Source organism: Diplodia seriata (assembly GCF_021436955.1).
Source record: "Diplodia seriata strain FDS-637 chromosome Unknown scaffold_1, whole genome shotgun sequence".
NCBI classification, from domain to species: Eukaryota; Fungi; Ascomycota; class Dothideomycetes; order Botryosphaeriales; family Botryosphaeriaceae; genus Diplodia; species Diplodia seriata.
Window position 1 is genome coordinate 1,265,872 of NW_027117308.1, and position 19,710 is coordinate 1,285,581.

The 19,710-nt window shown below is 57.6% G+C and overlaps 5 protein-coding genes across 5 annotated transcripts; 4 read left to right on the forward strand and 1 right to left on the reverse strand.

Moving 5' to 3' along the window:
- Window positions 1-1,160: 1,160 nt before the first annotated feature.
- SLS55_000387 (uncharacterized protein) lies at window positions 1,161-4,038 on the forward strand (the record flags this gene model as incomplete). Its single annotated transcript, XM_066771898.1, has 4 exons — window positions 1,161-1,470; window positions 1,528-1,554; window positions 1,605-1,995; window positions 2,052-4,038. 4 exons carry the CDS (start codon window positions 1,161-1,163, stop codon window positions 4,036-4,038), a joined length of 2,715 nt encoding a protein of 904 aa, XP_066637177.1.
- A 1,979-nt stretch (window positions 4,039-6,017) lies between these two features.
- Window positions 6,018-6,644, forward strand: SLS55_000388 (uncharacterized protein; the record flags this gene model as incomplete). The annotated part of the gene is made up of 2 exons (XM_066771899.1): window positions 6,018-6,403; window positions 6,461-6,644. 2 exons carry the CDS (start codon window positions 6,018-6,020, stop codon window positions 6,642-6,644), a joined length of 570 nt encoding a protein of 189 aa, XP_066637178.1.
- Window positions 6,645-8,501: 1,857 nt separating this feature from the next.
- On the reverse strand, window positions 8,502-9,735 carry SLS55_000389 (uncharacterized protein; the record flags this gene model as incomplete). Its single annotated transcript, XM_066771900.1, has 2 exons — window positions 8,502-9,565; window positions 9,615-9,735. 2 exons carry the CDS (start codon window positions 9,733-9,735, stop codon window positions 8,502-8,504), a joined length of 1,185 nt encoding a protein of 394 aa, XP_066637179.1.
- Window positions 9,736-13,411: 3,676 nt separating this feature from the next.
- SLS55_000390 (uncharacterized protein) lies at window positions 13,412-14,425 on the forward strand (the record flags this gene model as incomplete). Its single annotated transcript, XM_066771901.1, has 1 exon — window positions 13,412-14,425. One exon carries the CDS (start codon window positions 13,412-13,414, stop codon window positions 14,423-14,425), a length of 1,014 nt encoding a protein of 337 aa, XP_066637180.1.
- Window positions 14,426-17,878: 3,453 nt separating this feature from the next.
- SLS55_000391 (uncharacterized protein) lies at window positions 17,879-19,129 on the forward strand (the record flags this gene model as incomplete). Its single annotated transcript, XM_066771902.1, has 2 exons — window positions 17,879-18,412; window positions 18,464-19,129. 2 exons carry the CDS (start codon window positions 17,879-17,881, stop codon window positions 19,127-19,129), a joined length of 1,200 nt encoding a protein of 399 aa, XP_066637181.1.
- Between the last annotated feature and the right edge of the window lie 581 nt (window positions 19,130-19,710).

A 19,710-nucleotide genomic window follows, 5' to 3' on the forward strand; every position in this document is an offset into this window, starting at 1 on the left:
CACCTAAAACAGCAAAGAACTGAAACATAGCACGGAGGCCGACACGTGTGCAGCGGCCCAAAGCAGCACGCAGCTGGAGCGATCAGATGTCGGTTAGATCTTCATCTCATTTCTCGAACGTCGATCAACCCGGTAGCGCGGACAGAGAGGCATGGCTGACGGACGATCGGTCAACATTCCTTGTAGGTATCTACCTCGAGCTAAAATCCCCCCTCTTAGCGTACTCGATTCTCTAGATTTTAGCTTAGCTTTCATAGTCTCAGACTCTAAAAGAACGTAAACCCCAAATAAACAAATGAAGAAAAATAAATGACGGACGAACGGCCATGCGAACCCTCTTGTCCAAGTACGGGTGGATGTTGGGTTTCTGTAATCGTACGGAGGCAGCTAAGTACCGACCTAGGTAGGCCTCAGCGCGTGACGTCATGCGAGCTGCTCGGCTAATGCGCTCCTGCTCCCTTTGCTTCCGTCCTTCATCTCACAACTCTCCCTTCTGGACAACGTCGCCATGCGGAGGCCGAGCACGGGCGCGTGCCGCGACGTTGACTCGGTGCGGGGGCGCCTTCACCGCGTTTCGTCGCTGGCCTCTCGCCTCTCCTCTCGCCTCTCGCCTCCCCCCTTTCCTGCAGCCACGCATCAACGGCTTTCCGGCAACGGCCCCGCGGCCCAATCATCCGCCCGCGTGGGTTCTGAGCTGACCTCGCCCAGCTCTCGCGACACCCTTTCCCAAACGGCGCCCGTCAGCAGCTTCAACATGGTCGCGTGGCCGACGGGCCCCAGCGCGGGCCGTGCCTACCCACGTAAATAGCATGGACGATGGGCATAGCGAGATTGCTTGCGCCGTTATGGCAGCTTCTCCGAACTCCCGCCCGACCTGCTCCCGTATACGGCACCCTGGTCCCTACTCGCTTGCGCTGCGCAACCGCGTGCCATTGGCTCCTGCCCGCTGGATCTACAGGAGACGCTCCAGCCGAGCCATCGACCTGCGCTAAGGAAGTCTCCAAGCCGCCGGTTCTTTATACTGGCGAGCTTGGCCAGGACCACCTGCTTCCGATTGCCGAGTCTGCCTGCTATAAGGAAACCATTGCCCCGCCTGCTCCCAGTTTGGTTCTCTTCTCCAGCGCAGCGGTGCCCCTTCGCATATCAGCGTGCTCGTAGCCATGTCCGTCTCTCTCTTGATTGGCGCAGCTTCTGCGCAGCCTCTCGTTCTCGCCTCTCTGCTATCCCTTCCTTTCTTCCCCAGCAGAGCTTCCGCTCAGAGTCTGCCGAGCGACCCGCGCTATGACTACTTTCTTTCGATTTTCCAAGCTGCAAACCAGACCGTTTCCACCAATGCCGCCGTGCCCGATGGCTATGTGGCCGCTCCCTGGTATCCCACGCCTTACGGGGGTTGGACTGAGGACTGGAGCACGAGCTATGCGAAAGCCGCCGAGCTTGTCTCCAACATGACACTTGCTGAGAAGACGAACAGTGCGTCGGCCACCAGTCTTCCGCTGATTGATTGCTCTTGGACTAACGTGTGAACAGTCACGGTTGGCACAGGCTATTTTATGGGTAGGTCAAAAGTGCGTCCTGAGCATGGTTCCATGTTGACCACAGAGTAGGCCGTTGCGTTGGAAACACCGGCAGCGCTCCCCGTCTGGGATTCCCGCAGCTTTGCCTGCAGGACTCAGCCCTTGGGGTCAAGGGTACCGAGAACAACACCGCCTTTACACCCGGTATCACTGTCGGTGCCACCTGGAACAAGGATTTGATGTATGCTCGCGGAGAGGCCATTGGCGAGGAGTTCCGCGGCAAAGGTGTCAATGTGCACCTTGGCCCAACCGTTGGGCCCTTGGGCCGCAAGCCCCGTGGTGGCCGCAACTGGGAAGGCTTCGGCGCGGATCCCGTCTTGCAAGCCGTTGGCGGTGCTCAGACGATCAAGGGCGTGCAGGCCCAAGGCGTCATGGCTACCATCAAACACTTGATTGGGAACGAGCAGGAGTCGTACCGCATGTAAGACGGCAGCGCCCTCGCCTTCTCACAGCACCGACCTCGCTAACATGTAGCAGGTACAATCCTTTCCAGCCCGGTATCAGTGCTAACATTGACGACCGCACCATGCACGAAATCTACCTCTGGCCTTTTGCCGAGGGTGTTCGTGCTGGTGTCGTCTCCGTCATGGGTGCCTACAATGCTGTCAACGGGTCGGCATCCACTCAAAACAGCTACCTCATCAACAACCTCTTGAAAGATGAGCTTGGCTTCCAGGGTTTCATCATGAGCGATTGGTTCGCCCAGATTTCTGGTGCCGGCGCTGCCTTGGCCGGCCTTGACATGAGTATGCCCGGCGACCCGACCATTCCTTTGTTCGGTAACTCCTGGTGGGCTTTCCACCTCACCGAGGCTGTTCTCAACGGCTCGGTTCCCGTTGACAGGTTGAACGACATGGCGACCCGTATCGTCGCCGCCTGGTACCAAGTTGGCCAAGACCAGGATTATCCGGATATTAACTTCTCCACTTGGACCGAAGATGCGGAAGGCCTCCTTTACCCTGGAGCCCTGATCTCGCCGACAAGGGTTGTGAATGAGTTCGTCGATGTCCAGGATGACCACGCTGCTGTTGTCAGGAATATCTCTACGGAGGCCGTCACCATGCTCAAGAACGACAACGGCACATTGCCTCTCAAGGAGAGCACGCCGTTAAAGGTCTTTGGAACTGCTGCTGAGAAGAACCCTGATGGAATCAACTCATGCTCTGACAAGGCTTGTAACAAGGGCACGCTTGGCATGGGCTGGGGCTCTGGTACTGCTGATTTCCCTTACCTGGATTCGCCGATGGATTCATTGAACTCAAGAGCCGACAATGTCACTTTCTATAACACTGATAGCTTCCCATCCGACGCTGTTGTCAACGATGGAGACGTTGCCTTGGTCTTCGTCACTTCGGACTCCGGTGAGAACTATCTGTCCGTTGAAGGCAACCCTGGGGACCGCACTTCTTCTGGCTTAAACGTCTGGCACAATGGTGATGAGCTCGTCCAAAAAGCTGCCGAGAAGTACGACAATGTCATCGTCATCGTCCAGACTGTGGGTCCCATCCTTGTCGAAGAATGGATTGATTTGCCATCCGTCAAAGCCGTCCTCTTCCAGCACCTGCCTGGTCAAGAAGCCGGTGAATCCCTTACCACCGTCTTGTATGGTGACGAGTCCCCCAGCGGCCATCTACCGTACAGCATTGTCAAGAAGGAAGATGATCTCCCTGATAGCGTTGGCATCGTTGGCTTCGAGCTCGGCCAGCCGCAGGACACCTTCTCCGAGGGTCTCTACATCGACTATCGCTACTTGAACAAGCAGAAGATCGCGCCTCGTTACCCCTTCGGCCACGGTCTCAGCTACACCAGCTTCAACTACTCGGCCACCATTGCTGCCGGTGTCGAGCTTACATCCACGCCGCCCACGCGCCCCGCCAAGGGCAGCACGCCGTCGTACTCGACCGAGATCCCGCAGCCCAGCGAAGCCGTCGCGCCCGAGGGCTTCGACAAAGTGTGGCGCTACCTCTACTCGTGGCTGTCCGAGTCCGAGGCAAACTCGGCGTACGAAAAGCGCAACTCGTCTGACTACCCCTACCCGGAAGGCTACTCTACGGAGCAGAAGGCCGGCGTCCCGGCTGGCGGTGCCCAGGGCGGCAACCCGGCGCTGTGGGACGCGGCCTTTAACGTCTCCGTCACCGTGGCCAACACCGGCTCCGCCCCCGGCAAGGCCGTGGCGCAGTTGTACGTGCAGTACCCCGAAGGAAGCTCGTACGACACTCCCGTCATCCAGCTGAGGGACTTTGGCAAGACAGCAACGCTTCAGCCCGGTGAGAGCGAGACGCTCGCGCTGACGCTGACGCGCAAGGACGTCAGCGTTTGGGATGTCGTGAGCCAGAACTGGGTCGTGCCGGACGTCGACGGCGAGTACAAATTCTGGGTGGGCGAGAGCTCGGGCGCGCTGGGAGTCGCGTGTTCGAGTACTGGGTTGACGTGTGAGGGTGGGCAAGAGAGTCCGGTCGCTTGAATGGGTTGCTGAAAAGATGAGGACTGTTTTTCCTTTTCACTCCGTTGTCATGCACGGCTTTTTCGGATTTTGTGGAGATGACGGATGACGACTCTGTGTTAATTCTTGGGGGTATTAGGCGTGCCTTGCGCCGTGGCTCTCAGCGGGAAGGCCGGGGAGGAGTTCATGATTTGAATTCAGAGGTCCATAAATAAAACGAAGCGTCCGTGCGTCTGAAACCCGGGGTTCCAGCTTCTAGATGAACTGGATTGATTAACATGCTGACGTGAGGTTACACCGCAACCGCCCTTGCGTCTGAAGGATATGGTTCTACAGCGGGACGGAGATGGTCGTAGAGGTACTGCCGGTCTTGTGGCAAGCTTGGGCTGATCTTCCAATGTTCCAGGACCTCATCCATGGCCGAAGATAGCAATATCCCGTGAATCCGGCCTGAGAACCGTCTCGTTCGGATTGGTCACCGGCTGCAAGCAGGGGCGCTAGACACAAACCCGGCTCAGCACGAGGCGTTCCAACGGCTTTCTTCCTGAAACGTCGCGCACAGCTGGGTGGTTGATGGTGGTGTGATTGCCCCAGGTAGGTTCTCCCCGTCCCTATTCGGACAGTCTCACATGGCGGCAATCGGATCAGCCCACGCACGCGAGGTGCCTGGCGGTGCACAAGCTCCCACGAACGCGTTCGTCCCACTTCTTGGCCCCGATACCGATAAAGCAACGCTGCGATGCAGCCCATCTTCGGGCCGGCGACCTTCGCCCTGCTCTGCGTCATCGCACGCAGCAAACTCGTCGTCATTCGCCCCGCGCCATGACAGGTGGCGCGGCACGACTCACCAGCCAGCAAATGCGCCGGCTCCGCCGTTTTCGAAGTGCAGCGGTGTTTCCCTGCGACGTTACGTCCCATACAAAGCAAGGGGGCGCAGCCGATTTCTCCTCGGCGCGTACACACGCGTGCCGGCAGCGTGGTCCACGTTCTGGAAGCGGTCGGAGCATTCGGGTTGATGATGGTTGGGCCACTGGCCTGTTGGCTGCACGTCGGAGATTTTCCGGACGCATCCACGTCTCGTCCACTTATGTATTTGGCAGAGAGATGGGGATTGGAGAAAACGATAAGCGGCTGGGGAGGACCCACAAGCTTGTCGGGAGATCATCACAGAAAATCATGAGGCTGGGGACTCCGGCGTATACTCCAGCCAAGGGACCGTTGTTACCTGGGAAGCTTGTTTGGCGTGATACGATGCTGCCCATCCTTTCCGCTTTGGGCCGTTTCTTTCCAATCGGCGCTCAACGCTTCGCACAATCGTTTTTATTTCCTCGCGGACGCTGGCCCCAGTCAAATTGCAGGTCCGCATCAGTTGATGAAGACACAAAGTATGATTGACAGCATTGCGCCCCAGCAGATGGCGTCGACCGCAGCTGAGGGCTGTACCCCGTATCCCTCGTGTTGGCGTCTCCACCGTGACAAGCTCCATGGCTAAGCTGCACGATACAGAAGACACGGCCAGCGCACGAGCCCCCCGGCTCTCGGGAAGGAGCTGCATCGATGCGGGTGCCGTGCCACCGCCGTCACTGCTTTGGGCCGTCCGCGCTACCAGCAGCCGTTGTATCGGCCTGGCCGTGTGCTCCGGAAACTTGCGGGAGTGGCGCTGCAGGATCCGAGTGCGCTATCAGGCATCTAAAAAGGTGACTGGGGTCTTGGGGCCTTGGGTGACGTGGGTGCGCTTGCGGCCGCTCTGCTGGCCATTGCTCCTTCGGGGTGGACCCTCTCGTCGCCGCTTCCCATGATGCTGCCACACCGCATCAGCAGACCACCTCTGGACCCTCATTGGGCCTGCACCGCCACTAGACCGGCTTGCCCGACCCTTCTTCTGCTGGACCATAAATACTCTGCTCTTCCTTGACCATGCACCCTTCCTGCTTCCTCAACTCCCCTCCAAGCCTCCGATCCCATCTCCGCGACACCTACCGAGAAGCAATTCCCCCAACATGCAACTCGTCACCCTCGCCCTTCTCGGCCTCGGCGGCCTCACCTCTGCCGCTCCGACCCTGATGCACCGCACCGTCTCGGCCACCCAGTACGAAATCTCGACGCTGAAGACGCACTTCATGGGCAAGAACAGCGGTATCGCCGACGGCTCCTGGCCCGCCGGCACCGAGTTCAACAGCACCATCGAGCTCACCATTCAGTACCCCGGTCAGTCGGGCGCCGTCAACGCCAGCGCCGAGTCTACGACCTGCACCGCCAGCTGGCCCAACGGCACCCACCCCGTCGACTGGAACGCATGCGAGAACGAGAACGTTGGCTGGAAGTTCACCGACTTCACCACCGAGGCCAAGTTCACCGTCGAGGTCGGCCGCATCACCGGCGAGACGTAAGTCTTCCGTATCCATACCAACCCCTTTTGATGTTGACTAACGTCCCCTCGCAGTTCCGCCGATACCGGTTCCGTCTCGATCGAGGCCAACAACTTCGCCTCTGACGACTCCTGGCTCACCTGCATCGCCGGCGCTCCTACCACCGGCATCCACTGTGACCTGGACGGCATGTTGAGCAAGCAGAAGTCCCCCATCCCGGTCGCCGTCACCTCTGGCCCGGTCATCGGTCCTTTCTAATGAACACCGCCCCTCTTCGAACTTTCTTCTTCTTCTATTCAGCAACCTATTGGAGTTTGGAAATGGCTTTTTGAAAAGGAAACCATTGATTAATGATGGCCGCCAAGAAAAAAAAATAGACGGAGGACTGGGTAATGATGGACGGTTCTTGGTTAATACTGAGTCGAAAAGGGGAAGGTTTAATGATTAATTTTCGACGGCGTGGGAAGAGACGACGGTTGGATTCGACACTAACATGAACTAATGAGTATGGTTAATGAGATGAGAAGTATAGCACAATGCCACACCACCACACCTGATTGTGCTACCGTGAAGTATGGACCTTGCAAATGCTCAGTGTCGCATCAACTTCAATCTGACATGCACGCGCTCCGGCGACGTATCATTCCCCAAGCTTCCCGCATCTGCTTGCATCGAGACATCTCACTTGTGCAACTGAAAACAGATTGGACGCTGACCCCGACATGATTCTCCCATCAACCTTTGCCACAGTAAACGGAAACAACACCAGAAAATCGGGAGGACAATGCTCCACCATGTGCGCAGCGGCGATTCCTGTCTGGGTCATTCTCGAATCTCATCGCCGCCACTAAATCCTATCCTGCACAAAATCCTTGTACTACACACCTCTGACATCACGCAATTCAATTGCCACACTTCATGTAGTTTTACCCGAGGAATTTGGAGGAAGTTCAAACCCTCAATATGGGTGCATAGTTGCCGGCTGTTGCGGATAGGGGTCGAGTAAGCCTTTGTTCAATTCTTTGTAGCCATGAAGATCTACTTGTTTCACGCGGCACAGCCACGCGACAAGACAAAACAATAAGTTTAAGTTTAATCCGTAAGCTTAGATAAAGGAGGACTCGTGCTTGCAGTGGAAGGGGGGCATGAGGACATGAAGGAGAGCGGACAATGTACTGTTACCCGTTGAAAGTGGCCTTCCAATTACACGCGATATCTCTGTGGGGAAAGGAATTATTCAAATAGCGACAACATCCTGAAAGACAGAATTTAGCCAAAATGGAAAAGAATCCTATTCCGAGTTGGCCGAAGCGACCACGACGCTCGCTCATGCGCAATCCTTGGTTGTTGTGGAATGCGACATGCAGCCTTACGGGGCGAACGTCACTTGATCCCACGCAGACCTCTACTGCGTTGACATCAAACCATCCAAGAGAGTGTGGGAGGAAGTGCAAAAGCCGTTACGCTGCGCAGCAGTGAACAGAGGAATGGGAAGCGAATTGCAGCATCTGAGACTTTGGCTCTCTACTAACGGAATTCCTGGTTTTTATCGAATCTTGTCGGGTGTAACCGAGAGAGTCTTACCAGCTCAAAGTTGACGGACCGAGGCAGGGGTTTCCTCGTTGCATCAAGACAAGGAAGTTGCCGCTGTTAAAGTGAACGTCTTGTCAAGCCCAATGTTCAGCGCCAGCACAAATCACTTTGGGAAATCATGTTGGAAGGTAAAAATTTCGTGGTATTAGGATTACGCCTCTGCTTGACAGAGGCAACTGAACTACAACTCTCCACTGCTTGTCTTCCGAACTACTAAATGCGAGCAGTTACTAGTGACTAATGCATGCCGATGCTATGCTTGCTCATCCATCAATGATCCCGTTGTTTCCACATAAAATGATCGTGATAATCGTCATGCTCAGAAATAAAAAATAGTCCCACCGACTAGGGGTAACCTTTTGTTCAAACTTGGAAGCCCAAATTGTAAAATGCAAAGAAAAAATATGGACAGCGCGGTCCTGCAGTAGGCGTTTTCGACGGTTAAGCGGAAAGCAGCCGTGATTCCAACAGGATCGCTAAGAAGCGAAATATCCAACTCTATCGCAAATCGCCTTCATGCGCTTAGAACATGGCGACAGCGACAGCCGCAGCACCCACGAGGGCGAAACCGCTGCGGACCGAGAAACGGTCGGCATCACCGGTGTACTGCGAGGGGGTAGGGGTGGGGGTAGAGACAGGGGTGCCAGCAGCAGAGCTGGGGGTGGCGGCGCCGGTCGCGATGGGCTGGCCGTCCGAGCGGATCGAGACGGGGGTCGGGGTGGAGACCGGGGTGCCGATCGAGGTCGCGATGGGCTGGCCGTCGGAGCGGACGGGAACGGGAGTGCCAGCAGCAGAGCTGGGCGTGGCGATGGTGGAGGCGATGGGCTGACCGTCGCTGCGAACGGGAACACCGTCCGCCGAGGAGGCCGCGGTCGCGATGGAGGAGGCGATGGGCTGGCCGTCGCTACGAACGGGGACACCATCGGCGGAAGAGGCCGCAGTCGCGATAGAAGAGGCGATGGGCTGACCATCGCTGCGGACGGGGACACCATCGGCGGAAGAAGCCGCAGTCGCGATAGACGAGGCAATGGGCTGACCGTCGCTACGAACAGGAACACCGGTTGCAATGGAGGTGACAATGGGCTGGCCGTCGCTGCGGACAGGGACGGCGGAGGTAGCAATGGGTTGGCCATCGGAGCGGATGCTCACGGCGGAGGTAGCGGCGGGCTGACCGTCAGACGCCTGAGTAGCAGCAGCACTGGATGATGAACCCTTGATGATCTCGATGTAGATGGGCGAGCAGTGAGAACCCCAGTTGCGGTCGTAGAAGTTGTAGAACTGGGTGGCGCCCTCGCCGCTAGTGCAGCCGTAGAAGACGGCAGAGCCACCGAGAGCGAGGGAGCCGTTGGAGCAGGCGCTGAAGCCATCGTCGTAGATGGTGCCGGCCTGCGGGGGCTTGTCGAACTGCAGCTGGTAGTTGCTGGCGATGTAGCCAGTGCGGCCTTCCTGGTCCGTCAACTTGCCGTCGGCCAGGGTCAGCTCCAACAGGGTGTTGGCGGCGCCACCGGATTCCTGACGGGGCAGCAAATCGCGCTTCGAGTTGGCCGTGGTCGCGTTGACGATGGTAATGCTGAACTTGCCGGCGTCTGGGACAGTTAGACACCAGTCACTGTATGCTGTGGATCGGAGACTTACAGGTCGGTTCGCAGCCAGCGGGAGCGGAAGCAGTGGGGGACAGGTCCTCGGTGACACCTTGGGCCTTGGGAAGAGCCAGGGCAGTGCCGGCAACGGCAGCGAGAGCGAGAGCGAACTTCATAGTGGACCGATTAGGGAGGTATTAGGTTAATTAACGATGGTCGAGACTTGAAGGGCCAGCAGAGCGAAGGCTTTTGAACAACTGGAGCGACGGTTGCAAATGGCGGAGTGTTGATTTGGGGGGGCGCCGGAATGCATGGGAGGGGCAGAGCTATTTGTATGCATAGTGGCAGATGGCTGGAGCAGCTGGCCGGTGCGCGGCAATGACATGGACGTCAGGTGTGTGCGGCAGAGCTGGCAACTGGGTTGACCAGATGCGCGTGGAGACACCCTCCACTTTTCGCAGGCGTCAAACCGCAAGCAGCAAAGGCTGTGGGGTAGGGCATGCGATCGCCCAGGCCTAGCCGTGTGCAAGCCGCCCAAGGCCCGGGGGCCGGCGGACAAAGAGACATTGTTTCTGAGCACCAGCCCCCTCGCATCGCACGCGAATGGCATGACCAGGCGTGGCCGGGGGCAGCATCCTCTCCTTCACGCCGCATCCGCGTGTCTCATCCTCAGACTGACGGGTGCAGCCGCTCGAGCGCCCAGAATGCGTGGCTTGCGTGCGCCGGGAACCGCTGCCGCTCGTCCGCCTGCCATCAGCAAGAATAGCAACTGTTTGGGCTAGCGGACCATTGCCAGCTTGGGTGCGCGGCGTGGTGGGAGCAGGGTCGTGCGCTTTGTGGCGCTGTCGAGTGCTGGTGTGCGGCTCCAAAAAAAGTCGCAGGGCAACCGGCCAACGGCTACCATGGTTGGCCGCCGGTTGACAGGTGACGGGCGGCTGGTCGGTGGTTCCGCTGCGGACCATTGTTGTTGGCGCCATTCTCAGGGACGTCGTCAGCACTCAATCCGTCGTCCGGCCATCTGCTCCTGCCTGCACTGCTGTCGCAGATGCTGGCTTGGCCGGCGAATAAAGGCGAGCAGAGGCAAGGTCGAAGGCACCGGAAGCGGCGCCCTCAGCCACGCACCCGGGGGCATCGAGACAGCAGTCGCTGGCCGGTTGGTGACGGAGGATGGGGCTATGACGCCACTGGGCCGGTAGCATCGTGCTTTGGGCGGGCTTGAGACGCGGCGTTGATGGGGTGGACGTGTCGTTGGCGCGTCGCGTCCGCCGGCAGCACGGGCGCCCGAAGCCGGCGTCAAATTGCGCCCGCACACAGGCAGCGCGGCGGCCTGTGAAACGTTTATCTTCACCTCTATCGTCATTCGACATCATCGTCCACGCACCGTCGCTGCTTGCGCGCTCCCCCAAGATAACTATCGTATGCTCCAAAGCCGAGCTCGCCAAATCCGCTAACCAAGCCGCGCAGATACGGTGCGCTGATCGAGCTGCATCCGCGATCGCCGCAGCCGCGTCTGCCCGTCGCTGTGGCGTCAACCAGGCGTGCAATCACCCTGGCGAAGCACCCATTGCCCATCACCCATCAGCCCCATCGCCAGCCGCCGGCCTAGCGTTGCAGCCGGCTTTGCTCATAACGTGGGTGCGTCGTAAGCAGCAGGCAGCCTTCAATGCGACCGGCCCAGCTCCCAGCCTCCTCTGGTCGTCGCGCCGGGCCTCCCACGCTGCCCCATCAGCCCTGCCATCCCTGCAGGCGAGCTGCCATGACAGCCAACGACAAGCTCCGTGGCGCTCCGCCACTGCCGCCCGCCAATCCACCAGCCCCGCCCGCTTGACTCGTCGCTCAGACCACCAGCCACCGCATTACTGTCGTCATGACTGCAAACCGGGCAATTGCCATTGCTCTGCATCGCATTCTGCCAGCCGCCCTGCCCTCGCCGTGCTCACCCTCCGTCCGTGCCGCATAATCCGAGCGTCTCCTGCAGCGGCACGCACGAGCGCCGCCGCCCTGGCAACGTCGCGCATTGCGGCAAATCCTCCAGAATAATCGACCACTCACACCCCGCAGTCGGGGCTAAGCTTCCGCGAGCAGGTCAAATGACTGATCGCCCACCATCCACTGCTCGGCCCCTCATGCGGGGTGCGTCCCTGCTCCATGCACCCTTTAGCCTATGCTGTTATCACCCAGCACCGCTACTCCTTCTCCACCCGCTACATGTGATGGAATCGATCTTCTGCAGCTTGGTCCCGGCTGTTGGAGCGGTGAACCGGTCATCTGCTGTGCAATTGCAGACCGGTCTTGCCAACTGTGTTCAGGAGAAGTTGTCGCCAAGGTGCCGTCTTTCAGCGTCTTCGGCATAGGGCGCCGCCATTCTGCACGCAGTGTAACTCACTGGCACTGCGAACTCCCTGCTTCAGGTGCATCGTGCAGCAGATCATCGATCCATGTTGCACGATCCCCGCGTCCAATCTTCATCATGCTCACCAAACCTACGTTTCGTGGACAATGGCGCCTCTGTGGCTCGAGTTAGAGCATTTGCGCCTGAACGCAGTTTCGCATTGAGTCTGGATGTCGAATCAGCTGACGGTGCGATGTGACTGCGCCAATGTGCTACGGCTTGGTGTGCACCAATTCTCAGCTCTCGTCTGGTTGTATAACAATCACGTCTCGAAGGCGCCTCCTTCCCCTCTCGGCAAGGCCGTCACTTTCGAGTCGAAGCTAACCGGTATCTGCCTGATCTGTTTCGCTTTGATCCCCGGGGCCGGGTAATCCACAGCCGTACGAACGACGCCTTTTTTACAGTCGCCTTAACCGTGGTCTCGCCCACGGTGGGGTGCCTTGGCAGCCTTGGTCACTTTGCATCCTTTGTTCTCGCACAACATCACTTGCTTGTTCACCCGTTCGGGCTGGACTTCATAGGTCACCCCGGTTACTTTTCTCTTTCCCATGCATACTGTCCGACGCGTCCTTGCTCTATTCCGACTTGGGGAATTGCAGGCTGATGATTGGCTGCTCTTAGCAACTATGGTATACTCCTGTCCAACCAGTCCTATTGACTATTTTAGAAAACTATCTAGCCAACAAACACTCATTCGCCAACTGTAGTCAAGCGAATTCAATTTACGATCTCGCTTGCCATGGATGAGTGCGCACTTCACAGAAAGACAAGTGGGGTATTTCCTCGGGTCTCATTCACATGGAACCACCAGACTCTGGATTCCTTGTCCGAAAACTTCAATGATTTCCGAGCAATTGGTGCAAGCCCAAAGGCTGGGTGGATCTTGTGTTCGCTCTGATGAAGTGGACATAATGATGAGCAACAAGTTCGACCGGGGCTTTACTTTTTGATGATACCAAAGTCCCAAATCAAACCCCGTTGAATAAGCAAGGTACGGCCAGAAAGAGCTAAGACGGCGAGCGCTTGATGTTTACGGAATAAAGAGGTAGTAAGTTCTCGTATTTAACGGCCGACCTGAGGCATTCTACAGGGGCAGTTTCGTTCGATCTTTAGCCGCGTCTGGTCTTCCAGCACACAAGAGAATCGCGCGAGAAGCCAGATCTGGACCTGTGGCTCCATCGCGTGAATGGTTTGGCAACCACAAGCAACAAAGAAGCAGGCTGGGGTATGGTCAGCCGACAAATGGTCAAAGAATTCAGTGCTGTATAAGGGCCTTCTCAGCACATTCCTTAGACTCAACCAAGCAAAGTTCGCCATACCACCCCGCACCACTCGTTTTAATTATTCACGTTCCCGCCGAAAGGCGAGCAAAACATACTTACCCAAGCCACTCTTTCATACCTCCGGTCTCTATATAGACCTGTCACTCACTTGTTCGTTTTTTATACATATTAACTGACATGTTTTACGCACGGTTCATTACCACAGTCGCACTGATTGTCCTCGCAGCAGGCACAGCTCTCACCGACGCGGCAGCAATATTGGGGGTCCCAGTCAAGAAGGTAGTCCCAGCCCCGTTCAGATTCAAAAAGGCCCTCGACGACAACTTCGCCGACCCGGCCATGGTCAACTTCGGCGGCACGTGGTATGCGTACGCGACGACGGGCAACGGTGTCAACGCGCAGGTCGCCACGTCGCGGGACGGCGAGAGCTGGAGCATCCTGCGCGGGCTCGAGACACTGCCCCATCCGGGCCCGTGGGCAGACCAGAGCTTCCCCAGTGTGTGGGCTCCCGACGTGACGCGCGCGGCCAACGGCAAGTACGTCATGTACTATTCGGCCAAGATGGCGACGCTCAACCGGCACTGCGTCGGCGTCGGCATCGCAGACCAGCCCACCGGTCCCTTCATTCCGCTGCGGGACCCCTTCGCCTGCCCCGTGTCCCAGGGCGGCGCCATCGACGCGTCCAGCTTCTGGGCGGACGGCAAGCTCTACGTCGTGTACAAGGTCGACGGCAACAACATCGGCCGCGGCGGCAACTGCAACAACGGCATTGCTCCCATCGTGCCCACGCCCATCATCCTGCAGCAGGTCGACCCGCGCGACGGCTTCACCCGCATCGGCAGCCCCGTCCGCATCCTCGACAGCGGCGCCGAGGACGGCCCCCTCGTCGAGGCGCCCAGCCTGGCGCGCACGCCCGACGGCAAGTTCGTGCTCTTCTACAGCTCCAACTGCTACTCGGGCAGCAACTACGACATCGCCTTCGCCTGGGCCGACCGCGTGACGGGCCCGTACGTGAAGGTTGCGCGCTTGGCCGTGACCGGGACCGGGGGGTTGTACGCTCCCGGAGGCGCGGGCATCTCGCCGGACGGGTCGAGGATGGTGTTTCACGCGAGCAATGGGAAGGGCGGGCGTGCCATGTTTACCGCGAGGCTTGCGTATGATTCGAAGAGGAAGCTGGTGATGACTGTTTAAGAGAGCGGCGGTGGTGCAAAGCGCTTGGCCGGTCTGTGGCCGGGTGGATGGAACCTTTCTTTTCCCCCTGTAGATATTTCGAGGCACTGGTACATATTTTGTCAATCGCTCCATGTATGCTATGATCAGTTTGATCTTTATTTTATTTGAAAAAACAAATTTTCTTTTCAAACTGTTACCAGTTGACTCATTTGGAGCATATCCATATACGCAAGAAATGGCATGGGAACAGTAGAAGTAAACTCCCTAATATCTTAGTCGCCGATGCCGGTCATCTGAAATCATCACCGCTCACTTATAAGCTTGGTTGCCCTAATTGAGCTGATCTAGCATTTAGTGAATATACATCAGGAGCAAGAGTAGAGCGGAAGAGGACCCCTCCAAAGATGATAGTTTTTTTTTTTTTTTTTTTTTTTGGTGGTGGTGCTGTAGTACAAACCAACAGAACCAAAAGATACGTGAGTGGTCACAGCTAGCATACAAGCTACGGGATTCCTATACGAGAGTTGGTCAATTTGAAGCCGAAAACAATGAAGAAGAAAAAGGTATACAGACATATGGCTATACGTAGACCACGCAATTGCGATGGTCAAGGTAGACTTGAGACGTCTCGCATTGCTCAGTCACCAAAAGAAATGAACGTTCTCGAACCTGGCAACTGATTTGCCACTCTTTGATGCTCATAATGACGCCCGCTTACCATGCAGCCGGAGATGTGTCCCGTTACATATCCGGATAGCAAGTCTAGATGGGCCAGCCGCAAATTTCGCCGGCAGCCGTGTTTTGTGCGCGAGGGTGCGTCGAAAGGAATTTGGTGCATTCAGCAGATCATGCCCGGCCATTGTTTTTGCCATGTGGATACCTATCGACCGTGTCGACACCAGTATCGTTGTTCCAGAAAACGCATTCGGGTTATGGGGGTCAATTGGGATCACCTCCCGGAAGAAGCAGTCTGCGTTCGACGCAGCCCCCATTCTGATGCCAGAGCTTGCAGGTTGATTTCTCTGCAGTCCATCGCCCTTGTTCGTATATGTGGGGGCCGTGATATTACAAAATGGGGACGAGAATTGACCCTTCTTCAAACTACGGTCGCTATGCTTCGGCGCATATCGTACTGTGTACCCTCGTTGCCCATAGCGCCCCGGACATTGTCGTTATGTACCGGATGAGAGCGAAATGGTATCTCAAATTGTAGTCGATGAATGCGAGAGCGTGGTCGGATTGCGTTTCTCGTGTGCTTTGGATGAAGTCGATAAGCAACCAAATATCTACTTGTTTTGACTATCAGCTCATCCAAAGCCCAACACACGCATTAGAGCCAGTGTAGCGTGCTACTGCGTAGTATTCATGGATAAGGAGTGGGAGCGTGTGGTGAATGCTTTATTGAAACAACCTGGCCTGAGACTTGGTGAGTGGAAGTCATTGTATTGTTTGAGTAAAAGGGGTAGAAAGTCGAACCTTTAGTTGGGCGAAAGCTAGGGTTTGTTGGCACCCGAATGAACGCTTCAACTCCAGATGAGACGACGACAGTGCTTTTTGCCACGGCATCTTGTAAGGCAAGGGTTCGAGCTGGTGTGGTGTTTCGTAGTCTAGTGCACAATACCGGGTGATCAGGGAATCGAACGGCCGCGACAATGAACATCCCCAACCGTTGCCCGGACCAGCGACAGCCCTCTCAAGGACATTCCTGTCATCCTGAAATGTCAACTTGCTCATCGCATCAGCAATATCGAAGAAGTGCGCTTGGAACTGGCCCTCCCCTTTCCCCTGCGCGGCATGACCCACTTGATCTTGCTCCACCACTACGGCATACCACCAGATAATCTTCATTGTTTCTTTTGTATCCAATTCTCGCATTGTCACCATGAAAGGCTCGGCCAAATTGTCGTACGTGCGAGGTACGTCCGGCGCGGGTCCGCTCTCAGCGGCCGGGGGCGCTCGCGTCGACATTGTCAAAGGCAAGAGCCGAGAAGCGTAACCAGTCTCCTCCCTGACCTCTCGTAGGGCAGCATCACAGCGCGACTCTCCGCAGTTGCGGCGCCCCTTCGCGAGGTACCATTCATTAGCCTAGAGATGATGGATGAGGCAGATGCGCGTAAGGGACTCATGGAGCAGGACAGCGCCGGCGCTCTCGACGAACTGCTCGGCGGTGAACTGTTTCTGAGGAAAGCGGGAACCGGCTATGCTTAGTTGGAGAGTCTCGAAGCCGATGGAAGGCTTGCGTGTCTTAGCTACTTGTTTGGGTGAAATTCGGCTGCGCCTCCGAAGATCCGGGCTGGTGCTCGTAGAGAGAAGGTGAGGCTGGAAGGAGAAACTGGAGTTGCCAATAGCTCCGGCCGTGGGCAAATTTCACCGGGAGATCTGCTATGAGATGCCGCGTTCCGTCCAAGTCACCGCCGAAGCACTGGGCCGGGTTCTATGGTCGCGGGCACTATTGCGCCGAAGATATTGCAGAACGTGTCGAGAGACGAGCAGAGTACGGCAGCGACGCGTACAATAAGGCGTTGAAAGCAAAAGAACGGACCAATCAAAAGCGGTGTAATGATGTGCTGGGTCGGAGCTCGGTGTCGGAATGGCTTCCAGAAAGTGGCAGGCAGCCCTACACGTAGTTTGGCAGCACTGGAAGAGTGGGCTCAAACAGGGCGGCGCCAGATGGCCGGGAGAGCGTACGCAAGCTCTGTAGCACAGAGCTATTCGGCAGGGCGCCCGGCCAATCAGCGCCGCGGCGAAACTGTTGACCACCGAGCACGCACCTTCAATCGCAAACGCCCTTGCAGTTCGACGTTTCCAAACAGGCCTAGGCGGGTCTCCGAGCGCACCCCGGCGAGCAGTCTGGTGTCTGGTTTTGCGATGTAGGTGTTGAGGTGGCTGGCCGGCCGCGCGTTGCCTGGAGCACAACTGCCGTCGGCAAGCAGACGGTGACGTTGAGTGTCGTGCTAGGCTCGCAGCGGCAGCGGCAGCGGCAGCGGCGGCGCGTTCCTGGGGCGAAGCTTGAGGCTCTGGGGCTAAGCCGCGAGAATTGGTGATGGGAGCTTGGCAGGCCGCGTGGCCGTCGTTTCGACCCCGAGCGCTGCAGCCCGGCAGGCAGGCCGAGCACCCCCCGGGCCAAGCCCGGCTAGCCCGCCTTGGGAAACATGCCAGCTGCAGGCCCACGAGTCCCACCCCCAGCATTGCGCGTTTGGTCGCTTCCCTATGGCCTACCTGCCCCAACCGGCGAAGGCGCTGTCCGTGTCCTGGCCATGCTGAGCCGCCTGCGTAATCACTCCGCCTCTGATTGAAGGACAGGAGGGCATGTAATAGCAAAGGACCAATAATGAGCAGCGCATTTGACCTGCCCACCTGCGCCAGCGCCGCTATATAAGGTCCGCTGTCTATCACTGCTGCTTCTCGCCAACACTCGCTGCTCTCAAGCCTCCACATCCATCCTACCCTCGTTCATTCTCCCAATTCACAATGGTCCGTCTCGCTGCCGTTGCCGCCGTTGCGGCTGCCACCCTCGTCGTCGCCCACCCCGGCGAGCACCACGACCACGCCCAGGTCAAGCGCGAGGTCGTCGCTCGCGATGCCCTTGCCTCCAAGCAGGGCCGCTCCCTCTCCAAGTGCGCTGGTTCGCTGAAGGCGAGGGCTCTCCACGAGCGCGCTGTCGCCCGCCGTGCCGCCACCGCCGAGCAGCTCCGCAAGAAGCGTGGCATCAACACGGCCGTCAAGCACCGCCGTGACCTTGCTGCCCTGCAGGAGTTTGAGACTGTCAACCACAACATGACTGGTGTCAACTCTCCTTCCTTCGTTGCCAACTCTTACTTCGCCGGCAACACCAGCTGCATCATGACCCCTGAGAACACCATTGGACCTTACTACGTCACCGGCGAGCTTATCCGCAGCGACGTTACTGAGGGACAGTCCGGCGTTCCTCTCCACCTGGACCTCCAGTTCATCGACGTCAACACCTGCGAGCCTGTGCCGAACCTTTACATCGACATTTGGGCTGTAAGTTCTGCGCTATCCAAGATTAACAGAAGAAGATGCTGATGGGAACAGGCCAACGCCACCGGTGTGTACTCCGGTATTGACGCCTCCAACGGTCAGGGTGGCTTGAACACCACCTTCCTCCGCGGTGTCCAGGACACCGACGAGGACGGTGTTACTCAGTTCGACACCATCTTCCCCGGCCACTACCAGGGCCGTGCCACCCATGAGCACGTTGTTGCTCACGTCAACGCTTCCGCCGCCTCTAACGGTACCATGATCGGCGGCACTGTTGCCCACATTGGTCAGCTCTTCTTCGATGAGACTCTCCGCAGCGCCGTCGAGGCCACCGCCCCCTACAGCGAGAACACCGAGGAGGCTACCACCAACGACGATGACATGTGGGCTCCCTACCAGGCGGACAACAACTACGACCCCTTCCCGGAGTTTATTTACTTGAACTCCGAGGACATCACCGACGGTCTCCTTGCCTGGATCTCCATCGGCATCGACGTTAATGCCGACCGTGACAGCAATGCCACTGCTGCGGCCTACCTGGACGCCAGCGGTGGCCACAGCACCGGCAACAGTGTTGGCGGTGGTGGTGGCGACGGCGCTGCCCCCAGCGGTGCCATGCCCAGCGGTGCTATGCCCAGCGGTGCTGCCCCCAGCGGCACTGTCTCCAAGCGCTCTTGGTTCGCCGAGAAGATGTTCAACGGCGCCGCCCGCCTCCTCTAAATGGACGATGATCAAAAGACGGAATAGATAGAGATGAGAGATGAAGAAGGAGATGCTGTACAGTGACCTTTTTTGTAAATAGCAAGGGCGTTTGGGACATGCTTCAGATACCTTAGACTCGCTACGGTCTCAAAATTCATCGTTTTTGGCAACTTTTATCGGCCCAATTGCAGTGATAAATGTTGTGCAGCGGATAGTCGTAACCGTCAAGCCACAGTGGGTGGCAGAAGAGTTTTGCCTTCTGTATTTTGCTAAAGTCCCTGCACTCTCACCCGGTGGACGCTTGAAGCATATGTCCGGATGTAGATGTAGGATTCAGATGTAAGCAAAAGCATCCGGACCTAGACTTCAACTCCCCACGTCAAGGGGGTGCGGTCTCTCCGGCGGGGTAGGGTTGGGAAAGCCACATTCTCTTGCAGCCCATGGTGACGATGGTGTGAGAGGCAGAACGACGCCGAGATGGCGAGTTTGGTGGATTTGAGGCAGGAGAAAAGAAGCGCCGTCACGCCATGGGAAAGCGCTCGGCGAGGCTGCAGGGGGAGTGGGGCTGGCGGCGGCGACGGCGGCAGGATCCACTGCGC